This window comes from Chamaea fasciata, unplaced genomic scaffold (assembly GCF_029207755.1).
Source record: "Chamaea fasciata isolate MVZ Bird 193981 ecotype frontalis unplaced genomic scaffold, bChaFas1.0.hap1 SCAF_4, whole genome shotgun sequence".
NCBI classification, from domain to species: Eukaryota; Metazoa; Chordata; class Aves; order Passeriformes; family Sylviidae; genus Chamaea; species Chamaea fasciata.
Window position 1 is genome coordinate 30510390 of NW_027094089.1, and position 14200 is coordinate 30524589.

The 14200-nt window shown below is 37.5% G+C and overlaps 1 protein-coding gene across 1 annotated transcript in view; it reads left to right on the forward strand.

Annotated features, from left to right (window-relative positions):
• The first annotated feature begins 336 nt into the window (after nucleotides 1-336).
• The window catches only part of RNF180 (ring finger protein 180), a 68323-nt gene continuing 54459 nt past the window's right edge, over nucleotides 337-14200 (forward strand). The window contains exons 1-3 of the mRNA XM_066182372.1: nucleotides 337-365; nucleotides 6205-6343; nucleotides 12189-13136. Of these exons, the coding sequence (XP_066038469.1) occupies nucleotides 6242-6343; nucleotides 12189-13136 (1050 nt within the window). The 5' untranslated portion in view covers nucleotides 337-365; nucleotides 6205-6241. The remainder of the gene's footprint in view (nucleotides 366-6204; nucleotides 6344-12188; nucleotides 13137-14200) is intronic.

Genomic DNA, 14200 nt, shown 5'->3' on the forward strand with positions numbered 1-14200 from the left:
GCCGGCCGCCGGAGCTGACCCCACCCCGCTCCAGTTCTGCCAGTCAGGAGACGAGGAGCCGTGCCAGCCTCAGGGCTCGGCGCGGCGCAGGGCGGCCCGGGTGTTTCCCCCGTTCCTGCGATAGTCGGGCTGGCCCCGCCGCCGCCGAGGGTCCCTGCCGGCCGCAGCGGCCGCCGAGGCGGCCACGGCTACCGCCGTGTGCCTCCTGAGGGCAGGGGCAGCGCTGGCGGAGCGCTTTCCGCCGCCGTTTGTCTCCCGTCTCTTCCCGTTCGCGGGAGCAGCTGCTGCTGCGCAACCCCTTCCCCGCCCGCCCGGTCGCTCCAGCGCCGTCGCCTTCTCCTCGCAGCCTCGCACGGCGCGGCCCGGTGAGCTGAGCGGGGCCGGGGCGGCGGGAGGCGCCGCAGCCGCCCGTGGGGCCGAGGCGGGCCCGGGCCGGGGGGCGAGGGGGGCGCGGGGTGAGCGCGGCGATGCGGACACCCGGCCGGAGCCGGGGGAGCCACCGGCCTGTCCGTCCCCGAGTGAGCCCGGCGCCCGCCCGAGGGGCAGCCCCGCGCCTTCCTGCCCGGGGTTAACTCGGCGGGGCCGCCGCCGGCCCTCAGCACCCGGCGCGCCCCGTCCGGCCTGGGTGGGCTCGGGGGTGTCCGGGGGCAGCGGCTGCGGCAGTGCTCAGCCCGGTGTTCCGCGCTGTGCTGGGACAAGGGCACCCTGTTCTTGCTTGTTTTGGTTTTACTTTGTGCAACAGCTAATGCCTGTGTGAGTAGGAGCATGAAACAGGCAGCTCTGATCTCGGGATCTCTTTTGGGAAAACGGGATTACACGCCGATCCGTGGTACTCCAGTGACGCGCCAGGTCTGTTCCCTGTCAAAGCCATTTACACACTCCGTATCCTAGCTGTGTCTGAAGACCTGTTGACTTAAGCAGCATGCAGTAGGAGATTTAGCAAGTCAAGAAATAGGTTTCAAGTAGCAAGTAGGTTTTCTTTTTTTAACTTCATTTTAATTACATATGTTAGTCTTGCTACAAAAGAAAGTATCACAGTGGCCACCCACTGACATCAACTGGTCATCACTGTTAATAACTTCCATGATAGAGAAGCTGATCACACAATGGCTGAACTGGTAGAAGAGTTCATAGACAGGAAGGAGATGCACAGAAGCAGATGATGCATCTTTCTGCTTCTCTTCTTTGGCAGCCTGGAGACAGGTCTTTAAATTTTCTTTTCTGTCTCCCGATTTTTTGTGCTATTTAATTGAGAAACATTGTTGAAGTGGGTTTTTTAAAGTGTTTCTTTAATCAGAAATACTTTGAAGTTCAGAAACTAGCAGCAAGTTTGTGACTGTACACTGATGTCTTCCGTGGTTGTTTCTCTGTCTGGTAAAGTATCAATTCCTCCTTTTGTGGGGACAGGAACTTGGTGTATGGACTCTTGTTGGCAGGACAGCTCATTTAACTTTTCTCTGTCATCCTCCTGTGAAGCTGACACTCTTCTAGTTTTTTTCAAGACTTTCAATAACTATTGTTGACATTTCAGTGCCCTAGTTTCTTGCTGCAACCTAATTATTATTGTGATTTTCATGGTTGCAATATTCCGAAGGGGTCACAGGTGATTTTTGAATAAACTGAATCGATAACTGCTTGTGCTGCTACATTCATTTTCTCATTCTTCTGTATTTGTGAATGAAGGGCAAGTTAGTTGAAATTCTAGACCAGGTTTCAACAGAAGTTTAGGGGATTGCGTTTAGTTCTTCACTGTGAACATATAAGAATTTTTAATTGGAGTTGTACTTCATGTTTTTTAGTGATCTTTTTGAAGACAGAATGACCAAAATGTAATACATTATACAATTTGGATTTTATAAGAAATTTAGATATAAATAGGCTCTTTTTTTCTCCCCCTTGAAAATTTATGTAATCTGTCTAGTCTCCTCCTAAAACTTCAGTGAGTTCTGCATCTAGAACATGGATTCAGCAAGAATAGCTGACCCATTTGAAAGAGTTCACAAAACAGCAGTGGCAGTTGGAGATCAAGAAAGCATTATCTCTGAGGAAAAAGAGAAAGATTTATTTAGTTCAAAGACAAGATTGAAGGGAAGCTAATGTCTAATAAGTGTTTAAAGTTGTAAAATATTCTGCACGGAAGAAAAAGAGCAATTTTGCTCGCTGTATCCACAGCAAATAAGGGAAATTACATAAAATTCCATTTAAGTATTAGGGGAAAAGTTAATAATAAAAGATAAGGAGACAATGAAATAGTTTTGGAAGGCTGTAAAATCTTCATCAAAGGTCTCTAAGAGTATGTTAGACCAGTGATTTCCAAGAAAGAGAATTGAGACTGACTTGGAAATCTCAGGACTCTGCTACTAGTTTTACTGGGACTAAATAATAGAAAAGGGTTTGAAGGTCATCAGACAAAAACCATGGAAGAATATAGGCGTTTTAACACTCTGATACGTCTGCATTCTATTTTGGAGGCAAACATGAGCTCACACAAAGCAACTGACCTGAAAGCAGTACAGCCACAACACACATGACCTGGTACTAAGATGAAAAGTCCTACTCAGGGCCTGACATTATTTTGGAGTTCCAAATGAAAAACCTTTATCTTTTTGTAGGCACGTTTTGCTGAAAGAGAACAAGATGCCTTTACATACAGTTTTACATGCAAACCAAGATAAATGAAAGGTAGGAAAATCTATCCCAAACACTAAGGTTAAAGTACATTTTACAAAAAAACCCCCAAAACTTCAAAATCCTGTGTTCATATGCATTTTTTTGAACTTATGTGCAAAACAGAATAAAAGTGAGTGCTGATGTGATAAATGAGAAACATGACGTGTGTAGAAACCTCTGCAATGTGTTAAAATGCATCTGTAGAGTTTTCTTCTGTCCTTTGTAAGAACTGCAAAAGACACGCACATGCAGATATTTAATACACCTACAGGAATTTTACTTTTTAAATACTCCTGGGCCAGAAGAACACTTCAGCCTTCTGTACCATAATATTAAAAAAAGTATCCACTTGAATTGGATTTTTTCCATGTAGTTCCGTATCAACACTCTTGTTTACACAAAATACAGCCCATTCTATGTGTGTTATTGCACTTATACCACACACTCATTGCTCTTATGTAAGTGTAATTTTAAATAAAAGGGATATGCCAAACTAAGAAGAATTTTTCGAAGGGTATAACTAACTAAACAAAATAAATAAAGACTTTTTGCAGAAAATCTTGGAAGATGTTATATACATGAGAAGGATGTTTACATCAGCTCAAATGCCAATGATCCTTAGAGAACCTTTGTCTGCATGATTTGAACCTTGTGTTTTAAATATAGAAAGTGCATTTATTCATCAGTCTTTTATCTGATTGTTGAGAGGTCTGTCACCAAGTGGGTTTTGCCCTGCTCCAGGCAGCAGCTTCAAATGAAGCAGCTGTTCAACAGATAGCAAGACATCCTCTTCTCAAAGGGGAACAGAATGTACAAAGAGACTTAAGTAAATCATTTGGATGAAAAAGTACAGCATAATAAGTGATGCAAGGTATATATCACCTCATTTCAAGAAGATATTTGAGTATACAAGGATATGGCTATACCTAAAAAGAATGTCTGAGCTGGCTGTGTGCAAAATTTCTTTCAGTCCCTCCTGGTTGACCTTAGATTTGAGGCTCTCACTGAACTGTTGTAAAATTGAATTCATTCTAGAAATGTGTTACGAATTTGTGAAGAATAAATTAATTAGAACAGCTTTAAAGTGTTTGAATGATATAAGGAAATTCGTAAATGATAATCATTCTCTCAATACCCTGTTGTGCCTAATGTTATAACGGCAAAGTGATACCAAGTACTTATGAAAATTATCAGAGACCGAATTTACTCTTTAGAAAGAGAAATCATTCATAGACAGGTTCATTATTTTATATATTCCACTTTTGAAATATGTCTGATACAGAAAGCAGCAGCACTGACATATGTGTGTTAGCAAAAACTAAGTTTAAGTAAAAACTGAATTTCTGCTTAAGTCAAAGAGTTCAAGTCATTCCAATTTTGTCATGAACAAAACAGGTTACTAGTATAAGTTCTTAACTTTTATGTATCTTTTGCATGATCTTTTGCTTGGCTGTCTTCAGATTCATTAATGGACCCTTAAAAATTCATTTTAATTGTGATATTGCAAGAAAATATTTAATGTTTGCCCTAATTTCACTTTTTAAGCTGAGAGTGGATCTGATTGTTAAAAACTGCATGTACACTTGAGCTTGGAGTCTGCTGTATGTACACACATTTCTGCTTGTCCTTGTCAAACTATATTTCAGACCTTTACTTTTGTAGAAAAGAAAAAAATGCGAATGAATGAAGACCTCAGATGTAAATAAAGATAATAAGTAATCTCTCTGTGTGTTTCATTGTCTTTGATTAAATCAGGAAACAAGGCAGAAAACGGAAAGGTAGAAATGGGGATGATGCAAAAGTCCGTATGTTTCAACAAGGCAAACTGCTCTTCAGACAGCCTGTAGTGAAGACCTCAAAGTTTCTTTAGTTAGTGAAAACTAAAAAAATTTAAATGTTAAAATAGTTGAAAAATCAGATGGTTGGACTCTGAAGCTTTTGGCACTGATTTTTGGTTTTATACTACAGCATGCCCATCAGTGAGTGCTTTGCACTTTAGCACTCTGAGTAGACCTAACTCTGGTATAGGGCTTGAGCTGCCATGTAGAGGAAAAAGATTGTCTTTTTTTTTCTTTTTTTTTTTCTTTTTTTTTTTTTTTTTTCATGTAGCTAGCACAAGGGGGTAAAAACATAAGTACTTCGAAACAAGAGTTGGAGGATCTTTGGAGAAAGCATGACAAAAAGGGAAGACTTTGGAACAAGCTAGAGAAGACCAGAGAGACAATCAGGACACAGCAACACACAAGAAGAGAAAAATAGAATGTATGTCTTGTCCTGGTTGTCTTAATTTAGGTCCTCTTTCACAAGGAGGTTGATAGAGATCCATGAAGAATGGTTGCACCAGTAGTGCTCATCCTTCCACACAAAATAATTTAAGAGAACAAGCCTCCATGGACATACTGAGGAAAGAGTATGTCTTCTATAGTTTTATGTTGGCATTCATTATTGTTATGTGGCATTATATGTGTGTACGTTTATTTATTGCTTATGATAGTGTTGGAAATGATGAAAGTTTACAAGAAGGTTTTACAGATATGTAGGCTTAGCAGAAGGCTCTCTGAATTTAGAACCTGAAAGCAGAATAGAGATAGAAGCAAGTGTTGATACAGAAGAATAAAAGATGTCTAAATTAAGGCTTGCTGAGCCAGTTGTTACTGGACAAATAAGAAAGCAAAGGTTAAGTTGAGTTGGAAAGAGGTTTTATGGCTAGAGCAAAGTATGTGTTGACCACAAAAAAAAAAGATGTTTTTAGCAAGCAGAAAGAAGTCTAAAGAAAGGCAAAAGATACCATAGGCAAACAAAAACGTGTTTTTACCAAGTAGAAAAAGGTGTAAAAATTTTCCACTGCAAGAAAACTGAAAAACAACTTTAAGCTTAAACTGTAACATGATATGGTAAAGATGGTAGTTATGAAAGGCTAGAAGTAATAGTAAAAATATTGTGTATAATGCTGATTGGTTTTTCTGTATTAAGGTGCTCAGTAAAGAAAACTATATAATGCATTGTAACCAGGGCTAAAGCAGCTTCAGGCATGCTGTAGCTGTAGCTGGCAGCTTTAGGCGTGGCTCTGTCACCCAGGACCCAGGACTGCTGTAATATCTTTAATACAATAAACAGCATTTTGAAGAGCTGCCTGCAGTCCCAACATCTTTCCTCAATGCATTCTTCAGCAAGATAGCAATGACTTACTCCTATGGACATATTCCAGAAAAACTGAAGTTCTGTTATCTTTTGTCCAAATATTGAACACAATTTTTGTTTGGTTGATTGGTCAGTTTTGTTTTATTTTATTTTGGTTTTAGTTGTTTTGTTACTGTTGCTTTCTAGTTCTTTGTGCAACCTGGAAATAAAGCCAGCTGTTTCACGTTACTATTTAAAACACCTAGATGGCATACTATACAAAATCAGAGAATGTTGTAAATGAAGTATTAGTTTCCTCTGCAGTGGTGAGAATATTTATATAGATTTCAGGGTCTCAAGAGAAATGTGGTATTTCAACAAGCGACCAAATGGTATATTTTGTGGTCTTTACAGGTCAACACACAGAGCTGCAAAATCCCAAGCTGACATAATGAACAACCAAGAGGCTGGTGTTCTGCGTTGCTGGAGATGTAGGAAATGTGTAGCAAATTCTGGTTTTCTTGCAAAATGTAATGGGAAAAAACCATCCAAAGTAAGTATAGCTTCTTCTGAGGGAGTTGGTGCCATTTATTTTAAATGAAGCAGAAGTATTAGACTTAGCGTCACTTTGTAATTAATCTCATGTGGAGGTAAGTAGAAAAGTAGAGACAGTTCTGTAGACAGTAGTGTAGGAAGTAATTTTAGTGAAGTCAAGTAGGCAGTGATCGACTTCATGTTCTGCAACATGCAGGCTGATGTTCATGGACACTTGACTACTACCCTGCATAGAACAATACCATTCCTATTATCAATATGGGGTTTGGTTTTGATGGCTTTAAAGCAGTCATTTTTTTTTTGTTGTTCTAATATCTCTTAATGGACAAGTCTTTGTGCCTAAGGTATATTTTAAAGACTGATTCTAATTTCCATTGTGGTAGTGAACTGTGTGTAAAATATGCCTACATCAGAAAATTTTACTCTTCATTTTTTAAATATGGGCCGTAGTCTGCACACAAAAATAGTTCAGAAGATTAGTCTGCCCTGAGCAGGGTTATGCCCTGCTCAGTAATTTATGTTGTCTTTGTTAAAATAAACAGAAGGATAATTACACAGAATAAAACCATGACAGAGTATTTCCTACTGTTTTATAAGGGGAGCTACTAATCATAAAGAGCTAAAGTCTTCCCAAATGTGCCAGAAAGGATCTTGAATCAAAGTTAAAAAGCAAATAGAAGAGAATGGGGTGAAATTTTTTATTAATGTGTTAGGAATGCAATAACATTCTTTTTCACAAATAGGTACAGCCAATAGATGTAGAAACAAAATTACTTTTTAAGATCATGATAGCATTATCAATAAACCCCATTTTAATCATTCTGCTTACAGAATTTGAAGTTCTGGAATAATTTTCACACTTTATATTTGATGGTTCTTTTTTTGTATGGTTTGAAGTGATTTTTAGGGGGGAATGTGAAAATTCCAACTCCTTCCATGGAAAAAATGTAGTGAAAAGAAAGAGGTATCTTTGTCCGACCTCCCCATGGTGGAGTTTTCAGTTGTGAGTGGAGATCCACCGATCATCACACACATGACTGAAGTAGCTTCTTCTCCATTTATGTAGATAGCAAATAAAAATCTGTGATTTAACCCTGTATCTAAAGGGGTTGGGAGGCAAAGACAGTATTATGATGTGAAGAGTAATGTTTTCAGCATGTTTCCACAGGTGAATTTTAGACCTTCAGACAAAGATATAGTTGAATTATGAATGAAAAAAATGTAGAATTAATTATTTTAAAAATGTTGAAGTTACAGACGCAGTATAAACACTAATAATTATATCCATATTGAAGTGCAGGTGGTCTCCACAGATAGGGCCAAAAAACCAGCATAGACATAATAAATGGATCGATCTGTCATCTGTCAATACTTGGAGAATTTTTTTAAGCTTCTATCTTCTGTCTCAAGTCCCACTTTTAATTTTTAGCAGAATGAAATCTTTATTCCAATGACTACAATAACATAAGCATCCACAACTTTCCATATTCATAAATTTTAACAACTGATTTCAGGACTTTCTCACCAGAGTTTTCTTATAATTTTAGCCATCCCTGTGACTCTAGTTAGGTAATTGCTTTTGTTTCAGTATCAATTAATGAAATGCTACAGATTGTTAGGGTTTTTTCTCTTCAGCTGATCACATTATTGCAGTAAAAACTCTAAAGTTGCTAAGATTACCTGGTTACTCTGTTAGTTTCTAAAAAGCATTAGAAAATTAATTCTGCTTGTTGCATTTGTGCATTGCTGATCACAGTCATCATGTAAACTATAACTTAGATTTTTCTGTCTTTCCTGAAAAATTGTGCCAGCTGACAGTGATTCTAAAATCAGTTTCCAGATATTCTTGGAGGGCCTGCAACTACATGCTTGCTGTTCTTTTAAACCAAACAAAACCACCTCCACACGCCTACATTTTCTCAGTGGAGTTTGCCCAATGTTCTTAGATTCAGATAGAGAATTATTGGCAGTTTCTACCTGATTTTTAGCTTAAAGAAGCACATTGTATTTGAGGTTTATCGTTTGTTAATGTTTACCGATTTTGGGGAGCTGACCTCTGGCTATATTCAAAGAAAAAAGTACATAAATTTTGAGTATCAATAAAATTGTTTTATTAACAAATGCCAAAACCTTCAGCTGCTGCTCAGAATTCTTGCAATGTATGGCATTTGCGCCTAGAAGCCGTTCCAGAGTGGGTGAAATGTATCATTGAAAAGGTAGATTTTTTTTTTCTTGCATCTTTATTATTCAACATATAATTAAGGGCCAAAAATTTGAAGGACAGTTTTCTGGCAAGGGCCATGTATGTTGCAGAGACCTCATAACTGAAGGAATTCTTCTCAGGAGCTTCTATTGTTACCATTTACAGATTTTTTTTTCCTCTCTTAAGTGTTTAATTTTGGTTTGTGTTTAATATATGCAGAAGTGCCTCAAGTGATAAATTTTGTTTCCTGCTCTTTAATAGATGAATGTGTTTATGGCTGTCCAGATAACTGTCATGGGCATCTCTCCATGTTTGTCAATGCTTAATATTGTATTTGTTACCTAGACTTTGGGGTTTGTTTTGTTTTGATCATCATATCTTGCAGTACTAACACATAGGTTGACAGTGACAACAAGAAGTGTGTTTCCCCGTTAAAGTGGACTGGAGATTTGTTAAGAGATCAGTTTTTGGAATATGATGTGTTTTATACTTACCGTTTTTATCCTTAATGTTCTCTTATGTCATATGAATAGAAAGTAGATACCTTCCTGCAAATTCAAAGTTTTGATAATAAGCCAGTGTCACTGCTTTTGAGTTTTAACTGCCTATTTGAAATTACAAACCATCTCATAAATTTCCTGTTGTACTAACTGCTTCAGTTGGTATTTTCTTTGTTTTAGATCTAGAAATTAATGTTGTGGCATAGATACTAACAAGCAGAAGCAGTGCTTTTTGCTGCACAGATTTTCTTTAATGAATCTGATTTTGATAAGTAAATGATATTTGCATTCCTTTCTCCCTTCACTTCCATGTAAAATTTCACTACATTTTAAGTGACTTCTGCCCTAAGCAAACCCATACAGAAAACAATGCATAAAGAGAAAAAGCTTGTTATGACTCTAGAACTAAACATTCGAAAATTTTAAAAACTTCATCTTTCTTCTTTGTATTGCTCTATATGGGTGTTTTGTTAAACATTAATTAAACTTTTTAAAATTAGTGATCTCTTCTACTTCAATGAATATAACAGAATAGTTATGTTCAGAAACACTAATCTTGGAGGTGTGTTGGAAAATTACGGCTCATGACTTATTTCCTCACTTTACGATATCATCTAATCATGAACCTTTAATAATGAGGCATTTTTACAGGATTTTTGCCTCTTAAATTATTTCAGTATAGTTGTATTTAATATTGATAGTAATATTATTGTTTCTACCTTTAGCTCTTAAATTATTCCTTTGCACCTTTAGCTTCTGCATTTGAAAACACAGAGGGACAAACTGGGGACCAAGGAAATACAAGACTGCTTGGCACATTTGTTTAAGGCTGCAGAGGAGCAGTTCTCTGCTGAAAAAGGCAGACAATGCAATTCTCTGTGTACACCTTTGACACCTTTGACTGTTCATTGTGTCACTTGATATCCTTTGAACTCTTGCCTCATTCACTTTGTCTCCTCTGGCAAGATCCTGTGATTTTATGGATAAATGTGGGGGGTGGGGGGTGTTAAGCAATTCTGACTTATCTCCAGATCTTCCTGGGCTCTGAATAATTTTGTGATCATGTGTTGTTTTCTCCTGTATGACTCCTGAATCAAAGGCTAAATCATTTTATATAAGCACCAAATCTATTTGCAGGCTGTAAAACCCACTGCTTCCCAGACGGTTCTTTTTTGCCATCTGTCCCTGTTCTTAGCCAATCTCCTTGGATTTCATGTACATATTAGTGTATAGATAATCTTCAATAGTTACAAATACGTAGCTAGTGCTGCTAGTGGTCTTTATTGACCTGGATTTTCTTTTACCCATCACTTATCACTTGTTTTGGTTTCTTTTTCTAACCATTTCCATTTTTTCATCTTTATGCAGTCCATCACTAAATCTGTGTACCCTCGACTCCCTTTCAGATCTTTCTGATTTTCCCCTTACCACCTCCTCCACTAGTAGGCTGTTACTTCATTTACTGAGTCAGTGCTTCCACACTCCATTGCCAAACTCATGCTAAATCAGTCCCAGGCTCCTTGATACCACACCTCATCTCCCAGTCTCTGTGCACATGGGACATAGAGATGTCCTTTTTCCTTCACACTGCATCTTGCATGTCCATTTTTTCCAGGCTTCTAGCCTTTTCAATTTTCACTATTCACTCCACCTGTCCGTTTGAAGATTCAGGTTGCTGTTCCATGCCAGAGAGACCTAGTAAAGTCACTAAAAAGTGCTTTTTCCCTTAATTTTAGTGTCTAGTCCCTGGCATGGACATGGATGTGGAGTGTGGCAGACTTAAGAATAAATCTCAGAACAAGCTTAATTCTTTGGGAATGGCCTGTGTACACATTGGTCAGCTTTATAAACTGAGAGGGATTACGCATGTTTACAGAATTCTCAAGAATTTGAAAGCCTTTGGTTATATGTAAACTATTCGTTTTTCTCCAAGTTAAAAACCTTTCAGGATTTACATAGATTTTCATCGGTGCAGTGAAAGACATATCTGTGATAATTTGTGTAATCTAGAGGTTTTAACCCATAAGGCAGAAGTAAGTTTCTCAAATAAGTGTTTCCAAAACTTCTAGCATTGCGTGTGAAAAATAACCTTTTTTCACACAAGTTGCTGGAGTGTTTTTTTTTTTTTTTTTCTAAAACTGCCAAATTGGGTTTTCTGACATTTTCTGTAGTTTTCAATAGGACAAACATCAGTCATGGACATACTTTTCCAGATCACCTTGAAGGACATTTGCAACTGAAAGCAATGCTTAAACTAGAAATGTTGGGCAGCTTCTGTATTCATGGTTCTTTAGACACTCAAGTGAGTAAAGTGTGACTGGAGTTGATAATGAGTTTTGTTCTCTGGGCTTTGATCCTGCAAACACATAACTTTAGTCCTCAACAGTGCTCCTAACAGATTAATGTAATTGCTGAAAATACTAGTAGTTGTCTAAATATGTAGGAGAACTAATAATTGTTTTAATATGTAGGCGTTTATAGACCTTTGATACGTATTTCCTTTTGAAAAAGTGCCTTCAGGGTTGAAAAGAAATTCACAGAATTATAAATAATGAAAATAACTGTCTCCTTACCTAGAGAGTATTAAGGATTTGTCATGGTATCTGCACAGAGATTATGTTGTGATGCTACATATACCAAAATACAAATACCATTTTAATAGGCTTTTGTGGGGTAATCAAAATGAAAAGCTATGTTCTTTTCTTGAGAAATCTCCTTCCACTGTACTTAGTATGCAAGAAATGTATCAGCACTCCAAACACTCAGCTGAGAAGTTGCGCTTGCCAGTTCCAGATTAACGTGGGAAATTGATTTCACTGCTTTAAAGATCTAATGTTTTTATTAGTATTACAGCATTATTCTATCTGTGGACAAATTTTAAACGTATTTCAAAGCTCCTACGTTTTACAATATGTGTTTTACTTTCCTTAGAATTAGTTACCACTGTAGCAAGCAGAGCTTTGACCAGAATGTTATTTATGGAGGATTTGCTTACTGCTGTGAAGTGTCTTTTATTGTATTTGAAAAACAAGAAGAAAATCCTCTTACCAAAGGAGAAAATAACGCCAGTAACTATTTCTTGCTAATTTATTTTCAGTGAACATATTGTGTGTTTTATTTTTTTCTCTTTTTGTCAATAGGCACAGTGGACAGTTGGGAAACTGCACTGTCCATTCTGTGAGGCCTGCTTAGGGGGTTTTGACTTTGTTGGCAACAAAGAATGTTCCTGTGGACAGTTAGTAAATAGACATTTCTGCAAATATTGGACTGAGCATCAGCCACCTTTCTCTGTTAAATTTTCAAAATCATCAGAAAGGCATTTGCTTCTCAAAATTCAGACTGGTTTTAACAAGGATACCTGCCATGAAGAGGTAACTGCAACTTTAGAAGTCAAAAATCAAGGACTTTCCTATGCAGCTGGAAGTAATAATGGTGCTGGAAGATTAACAGAAGCACTTTGTCTAGAAGTAAGAGCTCCCAGGTATGAGATAGAAAGTAAAAAACTTCCCTTAAAGGCATTAAATCTAAAAATAACTCTCCCTTCTTCCTATCCTATAAAAGATGCAAGCATTGTGAAACCTTTTCACAGAAGGTCACATAGCTTGGATTTAAATATCAGAGAAAGACTTGTTTTGTCACCTGTGTTACATGAAACTTGCAGCATGGGAACACTTTACCATGGCCAAAATGAAAATCCACCTACTTACGTACAGGGGAGCCTGCAATTAGAGTCCAACAGGAAAGGTGGTAGTTCTTTTCAGGATCTGTATAGCTCCGGTGCTGACATACTACAAAACCAATTTCAAGTTACTTCCATTACCACATTGCTACACAGCGAAACAGAAAGTGAATGTGATTTTGAAGTTACTGGACAATCTTCAGGGTGTGTCACTGCTGATGGGTCACTGTTTGTGGTGAATCGTTCCTCGCCTACAAGGGCTGTAGAAGACGAGCAGTACATCACACCTGGTGGTCTTGTGCAGCCTACGAGTACTTCCCTCAACCAAAAGCTGAGTAAGAGGGAAAGAAACAAGTCAAAAAGCCTGAGGAGAAAACAAAGAAGGCAAGAGCAATGTCTACAAAAGCAAGTAAGTGTTTAAAATTAATTATGCTACTTTCTTGGTAAAGTTTGACTTGCTTTTAGAAATCATTCCAAGTTTTTTTTTTTTTTAAATTGTCTTTAAATACTGTTTAATATGGAATTGTCTTGAGTCAAGTAGCAGGCAAGGAAAAATTTATGACCCCTTGCTACATGTAGTTTTTTTTCTAATTCCATCATATCAAGTTTTCTTTCTGTGCAAAATCAAAACATGATGAGTTTTCATTGGCCTTCATATTATTTTGTGATGTAATAATAGACTTGAAGTGGGAAAAAACACAGTGAAATTTAATCAGTGGGATTAAAGAAAAACTAAATATTTGAATCTTCTAAATAAAAAACCCTACCACGTCAGAATTTTCTAACTTTAAACTAATGGCATTTTGAGTTAAATTTACAGTTAAGAATATTTTGACTTGTTTATTATTTGTTCTAGGACAAGTATTTTTCTATGAGTAAAGAGTTGATTATTGCTATTTAAAATATTAGTCTTTAGTAGGTAAATATTTTGTCTGCAAATCTAACACAAACTGTTACATATCCTTATCGATTGTGCAGTAATGGTTTCCTTCTTTAAACCATCTAAAGCAGAACAGATTTAAGGGCCGTCGGCAGTTGTAACTTTTGGTGGAAAGCTGGGAAGAAAAGCAAGTCATAAAATGACTAACACAGTTTTGGTTTGCTCTCAAATTTAGTAGAATGACTAATGATAAATATGCCTTTGAAAGAAGATTTCTCATAATAAATGTCCTGCAACAAAATAACTGTGTGGTAAGTAGGAGCAAACATACTAACTAATCAGAGAAGTAGTATCTACTCAAGGAATTATTCCTGCTTTGGGTAGGTTTGTCATTCAAGATTTCAGAGAGATACTTAGAGGGTGTCTCTCTATATAATATGTGAGAACCAGCTTGAAAATGTAATGAGTCTGGGAAATATTATGAGTGTTTTCAGTATGGTATGCATATATTCTTTCTTTGGGAAGGGTTTTGGTTTTGCTTTAAGACTTAGACTGGTATTGAGACCTTTTGAAAACTTGTTCTTGTAAAATGC